General features: G+C 49.8%; 1 protein-coding gene and 1 long non-coding RNA gene across 7 annotated transcripts in view; one reads left to right on the forward strand and one right to left on the reverse strand.

The window, feature by feature from the left end:
• The window catches only part of LOC123501340, a 160,282-nt gene that overhangs the window by 123,050 nt on the left and 19,732 nt on the right, over positions 1 to 17,500 (reverse strand). The window lies entirely within an intron of this gene.
• The window catches only part of LOC123501338 (uncharacterized PE-PGRS family protein PE_PGRS54-like), a 78,938-nt gene that overhangs the window by 60,633 nt on the left and 805 nt on the right, over positions 1 to 17,500 (forward strand). For 4 of the 5 annotated variants that reach the window (XM_045250120.1, XM_045250123.1, XM_045250121.1 and 1 more), the window contains 9 exons: positions 2,264 to 2,427; positions 2,905 to 2,977; positions 3,789 to 4,153; positions 5,631 to 5,736; positions 6,017 to 6,175; positions 6,646 to 6,768; positions 8,319 to 8,447; positions 8,570 to 8,712; positions 8,896 to 17,500. The exon at positions 8,896 to 17,500 is cut by the window's right edge and continues 805 nt beyond it. In XM_045250120.1, the coding sequence (XP_045106055.1) occupies positions 2,264 to 2,427; positions 2,905 to 2,977; positions 3,789 to 4,153; positions 5,631 to 5,736; positions 6,017 to 6,175; positions 6,646 to 6,768; positions 8,319 to 8,447; positions 8,570 to 8,712; positions 8,896 to 17,500 (9,867 nt within the window). The remainder of the gene's footprint in view (positions 1 to 2,263; positions 2,428 to 2,904; positions 2,978 to 3,788; positions 4,154 to 5,630; positions 5,737 to 6,016; positions 6,176 to 6,645; positions 6,769 to 8,318; positions 8,448 to 8,569; positions 8,713 to 8,895) is intronic. The other variant, XM_045250124.1, reaches the window with a different exon arrangement.

Raw genomic sequence — 17,500 nt, forward strand, 5'->3', positions numbered from 1 at the left:
AGGAGGAGGAGGAGGAGGAGGAGGAGGAGGAGGAGGAGGAGGAGGAGGAGGAGAAGGAGAAGGAGGAAGAAGAAAAGGAATGAAGAAAGTTGAAGAAGGAAAGTAAGAAAAAACAGAAGAAAGGAGAAGACAAATGAGAGAAAAATCAGCAAATGAAAGAGAAAGAACCTGGGAGAAGGAAAGAGAAGGAAAGGAAGGGAAGAAAACAATGATAAAAGTAAGAAAATAGAGAAAGAAAAGAGAACAGAGAGAAATAAAAAGAAAGAAGAAACATTGAAGACAAAAAAAAAAAAAAAGAATGAAGGAAGGTAAGGAAGGTGAAGGAGGAAAGGCAACAAGAGAATGGGGAGGCAACAGATGGAAGGGAGAGAAGGAGAGAAGGAGAGAGAGAGAGAGAGAGAGAGAGAGAGAGAGAGAGAGAGAGAGAGAGAAAGTGAAGGAGGCTTAAGTGATGGGAAACGTGACAAATAGACCTTTGAATGCTACACAGGTACTGCAAAGGTCAACAGGCGTACCTGGCCGAAAGATTTACCTGGTGGTGGATGACAGGTGAGATCTCAGGTGAGACTTGGGTGAATGGGAAACAAGGGGGAGAGAGAAAAAAAAAGGAAAAAGGTAAAAAATAGTAAGACAAGGGAAAAAGGATCATGGACTGAGATAGGAAAGATTCTCAAGTCACGAAATATGAAAGGAGTGTTCGTGTGAATGTAAGAGAGTAAGATCCTTCACGAGGTTTTAGAAGGGTGTGTTGAGTTAGGAGAGAGAGAGAGAGAGAGAGAGAGAGAGAGAGAGAGAGAGAGAGAGAGAGAGAGAGAGAGGAGAGAGAGAGAGAGAGAGAGAGAGAGAGAGAGAGAGAGAGAGAGAGAGAGAGAGAGAGAGAGAGAGAGAGAGAGAGAGAGAGAGAACAGAAAGGGAAAAAATGACTCAAAGGTTTAGATTCAAGATTAAATGACACGAAAAAGGAAAAAAGAAAAAAAAGAGATAAATACAAATAATAATAACTGATCTCTACAAGTTGGGAAACAAGAAGGAAACAAAAAAAAAAACGAAGGAAACAAGAAAAGGGAAGAGAGAGAGAGAAAAAAAAAAAGATCCCAAGAATGAAGTTATATTCAAATGTCATGGAAAAAGGAAAAATAAAGAAAAAAAATAATAATAATCTTAATTTCTACAAGTTAGGAAACAGAACGAAAGAAAATGGAGAAAAGAAGAAAAAAATAATAATGCGTTAAATATTTAAATGTCACGAAAAGAGGAAAAAAAAAAAAGGTTTCGTCTATAAGAAGAAGTCTGTTTATAAATGCAACCCTGGATTTCTAAGGGTTAGGAAACGAGAGAGAGAGAGAGAGAGAGAGAGAGAGAGAGAGAGAGAGAGAGAGAGAGAGAGAGAGAGAGAGAGAGAGAGAGAGAGAGAGAGAGAGAGAGAGAGAGAGAGAGAGAGAGAGAGAGAGAGAGAGAGAGAGAGAGAGAGAGAGAGAGAGAGAGAGAGAGAGAGAGAGAGAGAGAGAGAGAGAGAGAGAGAGAGACTAAGAAAAGGTGAGAAAAGGAGAGAGAAAAGGAAACTTCAAGAGCACTCACAAATACACCTGAGATATCATAGGTGAGGTCAGGTGAGGTCAATTCAGGTCAGATTATGTTAAGTCATATCACGTTAAGTTAGGTTAGGTTAGGTTAAGGCAAAGACATCAATAAGGTAAGGTAAGTTAAGGTAAGATAAGGTTAGGTTAAGTTAGATTAGGAAAGGTAAGGTCAGGTAAGGTTAGGTTAGGTTAGGTAATATTAATGATGTCTATGGGTTAAGATATATTACGAATTAATCTGGTTTGAGAATACAAGAACCACATTAATCCAAACCAAGCCAGTGTAAAACAAAGCAAGAAAAAGAGAAAGAAAGAAAAGATAGCTGGTTATTAGTGTGTCGCTTCTAAACACCAAAAATAATAACATAACAACAAACAAGGTAAAGAAATATATAACACCAACACAAGAGGAGGAGGAAAAGGAGGAGGAGGAGGACGAGGAAGAGGACAAGAAGGAGGAAGACGAGAAGGAAGAGGAGAAAAAGGACGAGGAGAAGATGAGGAGGAAGAGAAAAAAAAAAAACGAGTAAAATAAGAAAACACTGGAAGGATTAAAACAAATCCTTCAAACCATCCCCGATAAAAAAAAAAAAAAAAAAAAGATAAAAAAGAAGAATTATAACACCATCTAGGCAGGACACGCACTTAACTACCTACTAACACATTCCTCCCTTCTCCAACAGGTTCTCAGACTCGTGTTGGATCAGAAGGTGCATAATGTGACCAAGCGAGCAGCGCCGGAGGAGGAGCTGGTAGTAACGACGGAGGCGGTGACGGAGGTGACAACTGAGTACGAGGAGGAGGGAGCGACGACCACTCTTGTCCCGTTCTTGGAGGATGATGGAAGGTACGTACGAGGAGAAGGAGAAGGAGGAGGAGGAGGAGAAGGAGGAGGAGGAGGAGGAGGAGGAGGAGGAGGAGGAGGAGGAGGAGGAGGAGGAGGAGGAGGAGGAGGAGGAGGAATAAATACAGGAGAAAAAAGGGAATTGCAATTAGGATTATGATGAAAAGAGAGAGAGAGAGAGAGAGAGAGAGAGAGAGAGAGAGAGAGAGAGAGAGAGAGAGAGAGAGAGAGAGAGAGAGAGAGAGAGAGAGAGAGAGAATAAAAACACACCACGAAGGAAGAGGATTACGAGTGGGATTAGAAAGAGAAAGAGGCAAAAAAGAGGAGGAGGAGGAGGAGGAGGAGGAGGAGGAGGAGGAGGAGGAGGAGGAGGAGGAGGAGGAGGAGGAGGAGGAGGAGGAGGAGGAGGAGGAGGAGGATGAAGAAGACTCACACCTTTATTAATTCACCTTGGTAACTAATCCTTCTCTCTCCACACAGCCTGGGCAAAGATTACGACGCCCTTGAGACTGGCTTCGAGTACGCGGTGACGGTGCAGCCGCTGGAGGATGAGGTGAGGCGGGAACACTAGAGGGTGGGAACAAGGAGGGACAGAGAGGGATAGTGAAGTAAGGCGGGGCCACTATAGTCTGTCTACACTAAAAATGGCTCCGGGATTTAAAACACTGTAGCTTATTGATAACGTCATTGATTTGATGCGAATAATACTTGTTTTCTGTTGATCAACGCACTTATGACAAGGACAGCTCACGGTTTTCCTCTCTAACAACCACGCATTCCCTGGGACACCATTCAGACTGAGATCCAGGAGACACTTTAGAGCAGAGAGATTATAGTGAGGAGGGACAAGGAGGGACGAAAAAAAGACGAGGTGGGACAGAGATGGATAGTGAGGTGAGGCGAGGACACTGGTGAAGAGGGACAAGGAAGGACGAGAAGAGACGAGGTGGGGACAGAGGGGGATAGTGAGGTGAGGTTGGGACACTAGTGGGGTGGGATCACGGAGGGACAAAGAGGGACAAGGAGGGACAGAGGGATAGACAACAGAGAAGATAGTCAGTAAGGAAAGGATAAGCGGTCAGCAGGAGGAAAAGTAGAGAGGCCCACTAAGTTGCTAGTCCCCTTACAGGTCCGAGAAAGTTAGTCCCCATCCACACTTTCCCCATAAAAAGATAAATTTCTTGGAATAGTCTTGAGTTGATGGATACACAAATGCATGAAACTTCCTTTTGACCTTTTTTTTTCAGGGGAGGGGAAAGAGATGAGTGAAAAGGAAACTGGAAAAAAAAGAGAAAAAACCGGAAAACTTAAATGTCATTCAAATCCCTAAAGAAAGTAAAGTTAACAAATCTTCCACATTTCAGGATTTAACGACCACAACAACGACCACTAGCACTGACGCACCCACCACCACCACCACCACCCCCTCTGTACCTAACTCCACCTCCACCACCACCACCACCACGACGGAGGCTCCCACTCAGAGGTCCGCTGGTTGGACTTTCGGCAAGAGGGGCCAGCGAGGAGGAGGAGGAGGAGGAGGAGGAGGAGGAGGAGGAGGAGGAAGGAGGCGAGGCTTACTGAGGAGGAGACTACTGAAGCCAGCAGCGCCCGGTGGAACTGAGGAAGAGGAGGAGGAGGAGGAGGAGGAGGGAAAGCTGCTGATCCTTGCCGTGGCCCCCAACCCGGAGTACATCGTGAAGGGATACGACCTGAAGGAATTGGCAAAGTGAGTAGCGCTTTTTTTTTTTTTATTTTTATTTTTGGGCTAAAGGGGATACTTCTTGTGGTACCTCCTATCTCAAAGCCCACCCGCTAGGAAACCATTGCCCCGAGTGAGGAAGCCCAACCTACACTCGGACCGTGGACAGAATTCGAACCCGTGCGCTTGGAGACCCCTCGGACCCCAAAGCACGCATGGTTCCACTGTACCACGGCGGCCTCTTGTGATAGTAAAGGCGAAAGCTCCTCCCTGTAAATCAATAGACTACAATCTAATTAAATCAATACATAACGAATGGAACGAGCTCAGTAATCATGTTAGTGCAGAGTCAGAGGCGAAGTGAGTAGCGTTTTGTGACAGTAAAGGCGAAGACTCCTCCCTGTTAATGAATAAACTACTCTCTAATTAAATCAGTAATGAATGGAACGGACTCAGTAATCATGTTAGTGGTGAGTCAATAGGGAGTTTTAAAAGAAGATTAGACCAATTTATGGATGGGGACGATAGATGGAATTAAGTAACTTTGCTCATACAGGGACTGCCACGTATAGGCCTGGCAGTTTCTTGAAGCTTCCCTCATTTTCTTATGTTCTTATTTACTATCATTTACAAGAACATTATTTATTTCATACCAAAATGCAAGAAAAAAAATAGAAAAGAAATGTTATACCTCGTTAATTTTGACAACCACATTTGCAAATCAGATTAACGAAACGAGATTCTTAGTAAGCCAGGATGACCAGCAAAATGAGACTTCACTCTAGCCAACATGTGATTACAAAGCCGTTAATGAGCCTCGTGACCAGAACCAGATGCATCATTGTCCCCTGAAATGAGCTGAGCGTGACACCTCCATTGGATCACATTAAAGGGAAACACGGAAATAGGAGAGAATGATAGTGATGGCAACCAATCGAGACATCACCACCAGCTCCACCACTAGAGCCTCTAATACCACAGCACAACACCTTCACTAACACCACAGCAGCACACCATCGCCATTAACACCACAAAGCAACACCAGCTCCACTACCACCATAGAACAACACCTTCATTAACACCACAGCAGCACAACACCAGCTTCACTACCACCACAATACAACACCAGCTCCACTACCACCAGCAACACAACACCAGCTCCACTAACACCAAAATAACACCAGCTCCACTAACACCACAATACAACACCAGCTCCACTAACACCAAAACACCATAGCTACACAACACAATACACCTCCACAAACATCAAAACAACACAACACCTCCAATAACACCACAACACAACACCAGGTCCAATAACACCGTGAACACCAGCACCACTACCACCACAACACACCAGCACCACTACCACCGTCAACGCCACAACACACCCTCCACTAACACAACAGCAACACCAGCACTACCACTACAGCAACACCACCACCTCCACCAACACCGTCAACACCACAGCAACACCCTTCAATACCCTCCCTCCTCTTCTCAGGGTGGTGGATTTCTTCTCGCTGCCCACACACAACTTGACCATTGAAGATCCAAGCATGACGTACCACCCCGCGAGGCTCATGGGACTGGCTGACCTGCAAAACGCTGTAAGTACTTGTCCCATCACTGCCCATCATAGCAGCCCATTATCCTCTTATCACTACTATATCCCATTTGTCTCCATGCTGCTTCAATCACCGATCACTGTCCCCCAATTGCTGTCTTGGTATAAAAAAAAAAAAAAAAACAGGTTGGATTAATTAACTTGTATATGTAAAATTCAATTCTTTTTTATTATTTTTTGATACGACTAAAATGTCAACTCTCTCTCTCTCTCTCTCTCTCTCTGCGTGTGTGTGTGTGTGTGTGCGTGTGCGTGCCTTACAGGACTCCCTCGTGGACTTAGCCGCTGGTCTTGGCGTGCCCCTGGAGAAACTTGTACTGAGTGTGCCCGAGACGGTTCTATCCTTCACCCTGGAAAACACCACCCTCACCACGCCCCGCTCCCCAGCCACCGACGCGCCCACGCCCATGTCCTACTCTCAGGTGCAGTAAACAGTTCTCACACCCATAACTGCAGAGTAAAATCAAGCATAATACAGGAGAATCAAACCTATAAATGACCTCAAGATTCGTTGCTATAGTGAAATCAAACGAAGATCAGTGTTAGAATAAAAGTGAAATGAAAACACCGTATAAATTAATTTCAGATCAATTCCTGCTTGAAATAACCCTCTCCTCCCCTCTCCCCGCTGATTTTTACCCTCTTCAGTACTGGGACACATTTTTACCTTGAGATTTGTGTGCGATTAGACCATTTCATTGACATTAGGAAGGGTCTATGGAGATCAGAAGATTAATGGCCAGTGTCTTCGCTATTTTAGTCCCCCACATGAGTTTCTGAAGCTGTATAAAATCACCAAATAGTAAGCAGAATGAATATAGAAACGCGTCATGCTACTAAATGGGTGAATAACATAACTCTTCCTCACCGCCTTCGTCGTGCTCCCCACCAGGCATGCGAGGCCATGGCGAGAGGCAACTGGACTGTGGAGAGGGACCAGGATCTCACGGCGCCCTACGCTTTCTCTAATCAAACCTGGATGGCCTTCGACGACCCCAGCAGCGTCAAGGTTAAGGTGTGTGTGTGTGTGTGTGTGTGTGTGTGTGTGTGTGTGTGTGTGTGTGTGTGTGTGTGTGTGTGTGTGTGTGTGTGTGTGTGTAAACCCGACCCTTGACTATATAAAAAAAAAATAAGAGCTATAAACATAAATCAGAAATCAGTAGTTATGAGAAGAAAGAAAAAAAAAAGAGAGAAAGAAAACGAACTTTATAATTACTAGCCATTTACCTTCATACATTCACCTTGAGCTAGAGAAAGGTAAAAAGAGAAAAAAGAAAAGAAAAAGTATGTAAATTATAACTCTAATAACTACCACTTGTAAGATGTATAGCCTAACTTAAGAGAAGGTCTGATTTACCTGTCTATAATTACGACTCCTTAGTAGCTACACTCTATCCACCAATGCTACAGGTAAATGACAGGTGAGGACACAGGTAAAAGACAGTAAACAGGACAGACGGAGGCAGACGAAGGACTCACCACTGCCGCCAGACACACACCTGACCTGCCGCCACGCCCTAAGGAAGACCGACAGGTGGGCACGCGCACGCCACGTTAATTAGCCAACATCTTTGACTCCATCTGGAATGAAACTAATCTCATTCACCTTTTTTTTTTTCTGCACTGATACAACTCGCGTTTTTATATAATCCTCATTTTCTTCCTTCTTTTGTTTCCCGTTCGCTGTTTATCATTGTATCATATTTTCATTTTTTTCCCTTTTTCCTCGTCCGTTTTTTTTTTTCATTGGGTTAATCTCCACTTGTCTCTGTTTTCGTAAGTTTCTCCTTCTCTATTTTTTCTCTACTGTGTCTCGTTTTCTATGCGTTTTCTATTTCTGTATCATTATTTCTTTTCTGTCCTGGAATGTTGGGTTATTTTTGGGGATTCAAAGTTCCATTCTTCCTTCCTTCCTTCCTTCACTTTTGGAACGTCAAAGTTTTAATTGCTTCTCGGTCAATTATGTCTTGTTTCCTTACTTGCCAAGGTTTTTTTTTTTTTTCTTTTGACGAATATTAACTAGAAGAATGACTGACAGTGCGACTTCGTGCTTTTACCCTTTCCTTTCTGCTATTACTCTTACTGATCGATATATTTTTTTCTATTTTTCTTCCCGAACTCAAGGTAAGTTATCAATTATGTAAACTCTTAAAAAACATTTGTCTGTCTTTTTTATTTGTTAGAAAGGTATTACTTATTTCTAACTCAGCTTCACTTTCTACATTCCTTACGTTCGTTTGCTTATAATGTGACAGACGAGTGACAAGCTAACTAAAAATGACTCTCTACGTATGGCAAATCCTAACAATTTTATGCCTGTTGTGTTGTAACTTACAATTATTCTTACTTACATGTACAGTGCCTGAGTTTATTTTTTGTTCCACCTTCCGTCTGTTCAATTTATTTAATCTTTCCTTCATTGCACTCCAGCCATTCCCAGTTCCAATTCCACAATTCTCAGTTTCTTCTTTGTGGTACATAATTCCCAGTTTCCAGTTCAAAGTCACTAGTCCCTCAGTTCCTAGTTCGCAAGGCATTGGTCCTCGTTTCTTCCTGCCGTGACAGAGCAAGTACGCTTTGCTACGAGGTCTGGCGGGTGTGGCACTGCGAGGAGTGGATCAGGCGGATCATGAGGGCACGTGTGGATATGGACGCTACCCACTTCTCTCCACTGTCTACACCACTTTCACTGAGGTGGGTGAAAGATGGACGGATTTGCATATAGGCTGTTAGCAGTGGATAAACGTGTTATTAACCTAACCTAACCTAACCTAACCTATGAGCAATATTACAAGTCTTCTTTGTTTGCACCTCAGCTCGCCCGGTCACCTCGCCGTGCGGTGCTGAACAGTCTAGTGGTAGACCTTACACAGTCCCCCTCTGTGCCTTCCGACCTGCGTACATCGCCCTTCAGAATAGTGAGGGTTGTGGACAGGTCAGGTGACATTAAGGCAATCAGGTGAGCAGTAGACAAATACTGTTATTAGCGTTTTTTGCACTTTTTCCTTTAGAAATTATTCTGTAGACTTGATTCAGTAAAGTAGATATCATATTGATGTTATTCTAAAATGAAATTTCTGACTGTTACTTTTATCGTTCTCTTCCTCCTCCACTGATCTTTTTTGTGTGTGTGTGTCTCCAGGGAGTCAGCGGCGGCGACTCGCTACCAGTGCTCTCGCCAAGGCTTTTACCGTGATCCTGATGATTGCTCAAACTTCTACCGATGTGCCAAGTTCAACCAATACGTGGACGACTTTACTGTGTTCGAGTACTCATGTCCAAAAGGCTTGGTGTTCGACGACCGCTGGGAGGTGTGTGCCTGGCCCTCGGCAGCACCCCCTTGCGATGGCTCATCCGAAATCTTCCCAGTGCCAAAACAAAAGTTCATATGCCCAGGTGAAGGTTACTTTACTGATCCCGAAAACTGCCGGTGGTTCTTTGCTTGTCTCGACCATTTCGGCAATAACACATACATGCAATATGAGTTCCGTTGTCCCTTCGGTCTTGCCTACGACGAAGCCAATTATATATGCAACTGGCCATGGCTGGTGAGTAGCTGCGGCAGGAATGGCATTGGCTACTTAGACCTTACCCCTGGAGCAGCACCTGTCAGTGTCAGCGACGTGGCTGGACGACGTCCATTTGCAAAGAATATACCAACAAAGAAGGTGGCTGCTCAGAGTATCCAGAGCGAGACCAAGACCAAAGGAGGCTGCACTGACTGTAGTGGTAGTGGTTCAGTGGAGCTGGCCATAGGAGGCAAGGGTGTTTATAGCCATGAAAAGGGTCTTATTATCTCTCCAAACCTGAGCAATGAACGTCTCTCCTACAAGGCCTACAAAGAAAGTATAGAGCTTTCCGGTGAGAAGTCCCAGGGTGGCTTCACAGCTAAGGTACCTGGCGGAGGAGTAGCAGCAGTAGCTTTTGGCTCAGCTCTTCCTTCAGGTGCGTCTTTCTCAAGAGACAGGGATTCTCACAGACAAGATTCTTCCTCTGGAAAACATCAAGCAGGGTCTTCAGAAGGATCTGCATCCGACCGTAACGCGATTAGGACACCTGGGACGTCACCTGGATATTCTTATAGCGCTCCATCCACCGCTCCCCAGCCCACCCCTGTTACTGCCACCGAGGGTTATGACTACCCAAGTCCAAGGCAACCCACACGTATAACATCCCGTGGACGGCCATTCGGATCTCGCAGGCGACCTAGCACCTCCCACGAAGCTTCCTCAGAAGAATACTCGTCGGCCCGTCCCAGCGGCCAACCCTCCAGCTCGTCCCACAGCGGTAAAACATCCGTGACTTCTTCCCGTGGTCGACCCTCAACTTCAAGAAGGCCCACTCCTGCCCCATCAACAGGAGGCTATTCCTACGCCGAGCCCTCTGCTCCCCTCCAACCCACTCCTTCCAGTCGCCGCCCATCCACTCGTCGGCCATCCAGTCGCCGCCCATCTAGTAGCCGCCCATCTAGTAGAAGGCCCTCCAGCCGAAGGCCCTCTAGTCGCCAACCCTCCACTTCCTACACAAACAACCCTGCACCTACCACTGGGTACACCTATCCCACCCCCTCTACTCCCTTCCAAACCATCCCTGGAGGTGACGGTTCATCTTCATCCTCATCGTCAGAAGAGGACACAAGGGTCACGCCCTCTGGGTACTCATACTCTCCTCCAAGCACCTCCCTCACTCCTGGTGGCCATGTCACTGTTTCTAAGCCCTCCTCTGTCACTTCTCCACCGCGTGTCTACCCAACACCTACTCCTTACAAACCTCTAACACCCCGACCTTCAACAGGGTATTCCTATCCTGAGCCAAGCCAGTCTTCATCATCCGTCACACCACACTCCAGGCCTGGCCAGAACATAGTGGACACTGGGTATGGTCAAGGGTCCAGCAGTGAGGAGTCAAGGGAGGGAGGCTACAGCTACTCACCACCCAGCACACCATTCACCTCACCTCGCCCATCATCCACAAGACGAGTCACCGCGCCTCGCCCACAACCAGTAACTCCTCCAACTTCTGGCTACTCTTACAGTCCTCCATCAATATCTTTTGACCCTGTAAGACCCTCAGCGTCCTCTGAGAGCGACGAATCCTCCCAGAGAACGTCTAATGAAGTGGGAGGTGGATCATCTGGATACTCCTACCAGACACCAGCAAACCCATTCCTCTTGTCAACGAAACAGCCTGGATTTACCCCAGCAAGACCCACCCCGACACCTGGTTACCGCGCACCTAGTCCAACATCACGTCCAGCAACACGACCAACTTCCGGAACTGGAAAGAGAAGGCCCACTCCCCGTCCTGCCCAGATTCCCGACTCCTCCAGCTCTGAGGGCGGCTACTCCTACAATGAACCAAGTAAGCTCTTCACATTGCCGGGAAGCAGCCAGTCTGCAGGTTCTTCTTCCTCTTCTCGAGGCCAGATAAGCGGATACTCCTATCAACCTCCGTCAGCAGACAGGGCCTTCAATCCCTTCGGCTCGCTATCAAGCGGTTCACAGGAGAGCAGCGAGGAACACAGATTGAAGAGCAGCTCAGGACACTCCGGCAGTTCATCACACTTCACTGCTGGGGCAGCCGGATCAGGAGGCCGCGGAGGAAGTGGCGTATCAGGAAGTGGTGGATCAAGTCGCTTCAGTGATGGTGGATCAGGAGGCCGAGGTGGAAGCGGTGGATCAGGAGGCCGAGGCGGCAGCGGTGGATCTGCTGCATATGGTGGAAGTGGTGGATCAAGTCATTTCAGCTTTGGTGGATCAGGAAGCCACAGCGGTAGCAGTGAATCAGCAGAACACAGAGCTAGTGGTGGATCAGGACGCCGAGGTGGCAGCGGTGGATCAGGAGGCCGAGGTGGCAGCGGTGGATCCGGACTGGGTGGATCAAGCCATTTCAGCATCGGTGGATCTGGTGGTCATGGGGGCAGTGGTGGATCAGGCAGTGGAGCATTAGGAGGTCGCGGCGGTAGCAGTGGATCAGGATACAGTGGAAGTGATGGATCTAGAGGTCAGAGCGGCAGTGGTGGATCAAGTCACTTCAGCTTTGGTGGATCAGGAAGCCATGGCGGGAGTGGTGGATCAGGACTAGTTGGAAGTGGTGGATCAGGACACAGTGGAAGTAGCGGATCAGATCACTTCAGTTTTGGTGGATCAGGAGCCCACAGCGGAAGCAGCGAATCAGCAGAACACAGCAGTAGAGGTGGCTCAGGAGGACGAGGTGGCAGTGGTGGATCAGGAAGCCGAGGTGGAAGTGGTGGATCACGAGGATACAGTGGAAGCAGCGGATCAAGCCACTTCAGTGTTGATGGATCCGGAGACCATGGCAGCAGTGGTGGATCAGGCGGAGGCAGCAGTGGTGGATCAAGAGACAGTGGAAGTGGTGGATCGAGTCACTTAAGCTTTGGTGGATCAGGAAGCCATGGCAGCAGTGGCGGATCAGGAGCACGAGTAGGAAGTGGTGGATCAGGAGGCCGAGGTGGCAGTGGTGGATCAAGAGGATACAGTGGAAGTGGTGGATCAAGCCACTTCAGCATTGGTGGATCAGGGCACAGTGGCAGCAGTGAATCCACAGAACACAGAAGCAGCTTTGGATCAGGAGCACGAGGAGGAAGTGCCGGATCAGGAGGCCGAGGCGGAAGTGGTGGATCAAGAGGAAGCAGTGGATCAAGTCACTTTAGCACCAGTGGATCAGGTAGCCTCAGCGGTAGTGGTGGATCAGGAGGGCGAGGTGGAAGTCACGTGAACATCGGTGGTTCAGCAGGACAGACTGGAAGCGGTGGATCAAGTCACTTTAGCTTCGGTGGATCAACCGGCCATGATAGTAGTGGTGGATCAAGTGGAAGAGGAGGAAGTGGAGGATCTGGAGGAAGAGGAGGATCAGGATACAGCGGAAGCGATGAATCAAGCCACTTCAACTTTGGTGGATCAGGAGGTCGTGGCAGCAGTGGATCATCACACAGTGGAAGTGGTGGGTCAAGTCAATTCAGCTTTGGTGGATCAGGAGCCCACAGCGGAAGCAGTGAATCAGCAGAACAAAGCAGCCGAGGTGGATCAGGAAGTCGCAGCAGCAGTGGTGGATCAGGAGGACGAGGTGGAAGTGATGGATCATCAGGATACAGTGGAAGCAGCGGATCAAGCCACTTCAGCTCTGGTGGATCAACAGGAAGTGGAAGTGGTGGATCAAGTCACTTCAGTCTTGGCGGATCTGGTAGCGGTGGATCAGGAGGCCGAGGATCATCAGGACATAGTGCAAGCAGCGGATCAAGCCACTTCGGCTCTGGTGGATCAGGAACAAAGAGCAGCAGCGGTGGATCAAGCCACTTCAGCTTTGGTGGATCAGGGCAGAGCGGCAGCAGTGAGTCAGCAGAACACAGCAGCAGAGGTGGATCAGGAGGTCGCGGCAGCAGTGGTGGATCAGGATACAGTGGAAGTGGTGGATCCTCAAGTCACTTCAGCCTTGGTGGATCAGGAGGCCGCGGCAGTAGTGGTGGATCAGGTGGACGAGGATCGTCAGGACACAGTGGAAGCAGTGGATCAAGCCACTTTAGCTCTGGTGGATCAGGGACTCATAGCAGCAGCGGTGGATCGGCAGGAAGTGGAAGTGGTGGATCAAGTCACTTCAGCTTTGGTGGATCAGGGACTCATAGCAGCAGCGGTGGATCGGCAGGAAGTGGAAGTGGTGGATCAAGTCACTTCAGCTCTGGTGGATCAGGGACTCATAGCAGCAGCAGTGGATCGGCAGGAAGTGGAAGTGGTGGATCAAGTCACTTCAGCTTTGGTGGATCAGGACACAGCGGCAGCAGTGAGTCAGCAGAACATAGCAGCAGAGGTGGATCAGGAGGTCGCGGCAGCAGTGGTGGATCAGGATACAGTGGAAGTGGTGGATCCTCAAGTCACTTCAGCACTGGTGGATCAGGAGGCCGCGGCGGTAGTGGTGGATCAGGTGGACGTGGTGGTAGCGAAGGACGTGGTGGATCGTCAGGACACAGTGGAAGCAGCGGATCAAGCCACTTCAGCTTCGGTGGATCAGGAAGTCAGAGCAGCAGCAGTGGAAGTGGAAGCGGTGGATCAAGTCACTTCAGCTTTGGTGGATCAGATCACAGCGGCAGCAGCGAATCATTTGAGTACAGAGGCAGTAGTGGAAGCAGTGGATCCAGTCATCTGAGCGGTGGTGGATCAGGATCGCGAGGTGGAAGCAGTGGAAGCAGTGGATCAAGCCATCTCAGCGGTGGTGGATCAGGATCGCAAGGTGGAAGTGGTGGATCAAGCCACTTCAGCTTTGGTGGATCAGGAAGTCAGAGCAGCAGCGGTGGATCAGCAGGAAGTGGAAGTGGTGCATCCAGTCACTTCGGTTTGGGAGGATCAGGACACAGCAGCAGAGGTGGATCAGGAGGCCAAGGTGGAAGTAGTGGTTTATCAGGCCACAGTGGAAGTGGAGGATCAAGTCACTTTAGCTTTGGTGGATCAGGAGGCCAGAGTGGAAGCAGCGAGTCAGCAGAACACAGCGGCAGGGGCAGTGGCGGATCAGAAGGACGAGTTGGAAGTGGTGGATCAGGATATACCAGCAGTGGTGGATCAAGCCACTTTAGCATTGGTGGATCAGCAAGTCAGAGCAGCAGTGGTGGATCAGGAGGAAGAGGTGGAAGTGGAGGATCAGGTGGACGAGGTGATAGTGGATCATCAGGAAGCCACTTCAGCATCAGTGGATCAGGCACCCATAGTGTAAGCAGTGAATCTGCGGAACACAGCACCAGGGGCGGATCAGGAGGACGAGGTGGAAGCGGTGGATCATCAGGATACAGAGGAAGTGGTGGATCTAGTCACTTCAGTCTTGGTGGATCCGGAGGACATGGCAGCAGCGGTGGATCAGGAGGCCGAGGATCATCAGGACGTGGAGGAAGCAGTGGGTCAAGCCATTTCAGCTCTAGTGGATCAGCAGGAAGTGGAGGTAGTGGATCAAGTCACTTCAACTTTGGTGGATCAGGGCACAGTGGCAGTAGCGAGTCAGCAGAACACAGCAGCCGAGGTGGATCAGGAGGTCGCGGCAGCAGTGGTGGATCAGGATACAGTGGAAGTGGTGGATCCTCAAGTCACTTCAGCACTGGTGGATCTGGATCTCATGGCAGCAGCGGTGGATCAGGAGCACGTGGTAGTGATGGATCATCAGGACATGGTGCAAGCAGCGGATCAAGCCACTTCGGCTCTGGTGGATCAACAGGAAGTGGAAGTGGTGGATCAAGTCACTTCAGTCTTGGCGGATCTGGTAGCGGTGGATCAGGAGGCCGAGGATCATCAGGACATAGTGCAAGCAGCGGATCAAGCCACTTCGGCTCTGGTGGATCAGGAACAAAGAGCAGCAGCGGTGGATCAAGCCACTTCAGCTTTGGTGGATCAGGGCAGAGCGGCAGCAGTGAGTCAGCAGAACACAGCAGCAGAGGTGGATCAGGAGGTCGCGGCAGCAGTGGTGGATCAGGATACAGTGGAAGTGGTGGATCCTCAAGTCACTTCAGCACTGGTGGATCAGGAGGCCGCGGCAGTAGTGGTGGATCAGGTGGACTAGGATCGTCAGGACACAGTGGAAGCAGTGGATCAAGCCACTTTAGCTCTGGTGGATCAGGGACTCATAGCAGCAGCGGTGGATCAGCAGGAAGTGGAAGTGGTGGATCAAGTCACTTCAGCTTTGGTGGATCAGGACACAGCGGCAGCAGTGAGTCAGCAGAACATAGCAGCAGAGGTGGATCAGGAGGTCGCGGCAGCAGTGGTGGATCAGGATACAGTGGAAGTGGTGGATCTTCAAGTCACTTCAGCACTGGTGGATCAGGAGGCCGCGTCGGTAGTGGTGGATCAGGTGGACGTGGTGGTAGCGAAGGACGTGGTGGATCGTCAGGACACAGTGGAAGCAGCGGATCAAGCCACTTCAGCTTCGGTGGATCAGGAAGTCAGAGCAGCAGCAGTGGAAGTGGAAGCGGTGGATCAAGTCACTTCAGCTTTGGTGGATCAGATCACAGCGGCAGCAGCGAATCATTTGAGTACAGAGGCAGTAGTGGAAGCAGTGGATCCAGCCATCTGAGCGGTGGTGGATCAGGATCGCGAGGTGGAAGCAGTGGAAGCAGTGGATCAAGCCATCTCAGCGGTGGTGGATCAGGATCGCGAGGTGGAAGTGGTGGATCAAGCCACTTCAGCTTTGGTGGATCAGGAAGTCAGAGCAGCAGCGGTGGATCAGCAGGAAGTGGAAGTGGTGCATCCAGTCACTTCGGAGTCGGTGGAAGTGGTGGATTAGGATCACGAGATGGAAGCAGTGGAAGTGGTGGATCAAGTCACTTCAGCTTTGGTGGATCAGGCCACAGCGGCAGCAGTGAATCAGCAGAACACAGCGGCAGCGGCAGTGGTGGATCAGGATACAGAGGAAGTGGTGGATCAAGCCACTTTAGTATTGGTGGATCAGAAAGCCATGGCAGCAGCGGTGGATCAGGACGAGGAAGCAGCGGTGGATCAGGATTCGGTGGAAGTGGTGGATCAGGTCACTTCGGCAGTGGTGGATCAGGAAGCCAAGGCAGCAGCGGTGGATCAGGTTTCGGTGGAAGTGGTGGATCAAGTCATTTCAGCATAGGTGGATCAGGAGACCACAGTGGCAGCAGTGAATCCTCAGAACATGGCCGAGGTGGTGGATCAGGAGGACGTGGTGGAAGTGGTGGATCAGGTGGACGAGGCAGCAGTGGCGGATCAGGATTTGGTGGAAGCGGTGGATCAAGTCACTTCAGCAGTGGAGGATCAGGAGGAAGAGGTGGAAGCGGCGGATCAGGAGGAGGAGGCGGCAGTGGTGGATCAGGTGGACGAGGCAGCAGTGGCGGATCAGGATTTGGTGGAAGCGGTGGATCAAGTCACTTCAGCATTGGTGGATCAGGAGGCCAAGGAGGCAGTGGTGGATCAGGAGGTTATGGTGGAAGTGGTGGATCAGGCGGTCGTGGCAGCACTGGTGGATCAGGATTCGGTGGAAGTGGTGGATTAAGTCACTTCGGCAGTGGAGGATCAGACCACAGTGGCAGCAGCGAATCATCAGAACATGGCCGTGGAGGCGGATCAGGAAGGCGGGGAGGAAGCGGTGTATCAGGAGCGCGAGGTGGAAGCGGTGGATCAGGAGGATATAGTGGAAGCGGTGGATCCGGAGGACGAGGTGGAAGCGGTGGATCAGGATTCGGTGGAAGTGATGGATCAAGTCACTTCAGCATTGGTGGATCAGGAAGCCAAGGCGGCAGTGGTGGATCAGGCGGTCAAGGCGGTAGTGGTGGATCAGGAGGTCGCGGCGGCAGTGGTGGATCAGGCGGTCGCGGCAGCAGTGGCGGATCAGGAGGCTATGGAGGTGATGGGGGATCAGGAGGATTTGGCGGATCAGGAGGAGTCGGTGGAGTCGGTGGAGTCGGCGGAGTCGGCGGATCAGGCGGTCGCGGCGGCAGTGGTGGATCAGGAGGATTCGGTAGAGTCGGCGGATCAGGTGGACGTGGCAGCAGCGGCGGATCAGGAGGATTCGGCGGAAGCGGCGGATCAGGCGGCTTAGGATACAGCGGAGGCAGCGGATCAGGTCACTTTGGGCTCGGTGGATCAGGAGACGACAGCGGGAGTGATGAATCGACGGAGCACGGCAGAGGTGGATCACGCAACACTGGCGGTCTGGGTGGAAGTCGCGGCTACGGAGCAGGAGGCAGGAAGAAAACAGGTGGCAGGAGGAGTAGGCCCTTGAGTGGCAGTCAGGCT

This window comes from Portunus trituberculatus, chromosome 9 (assembly GCF_017591435.1).
Source record: "Portunus trituberculatus isolate SZX2019 chromosome 9, ASM1759143v1, whole genome shotgun sequence".
NCBI lineage: Eukaryota > Metazoa > Arthropoda > Malacostraca > Decapoda > Portunidae > Portunus > Portunus trituberculatus.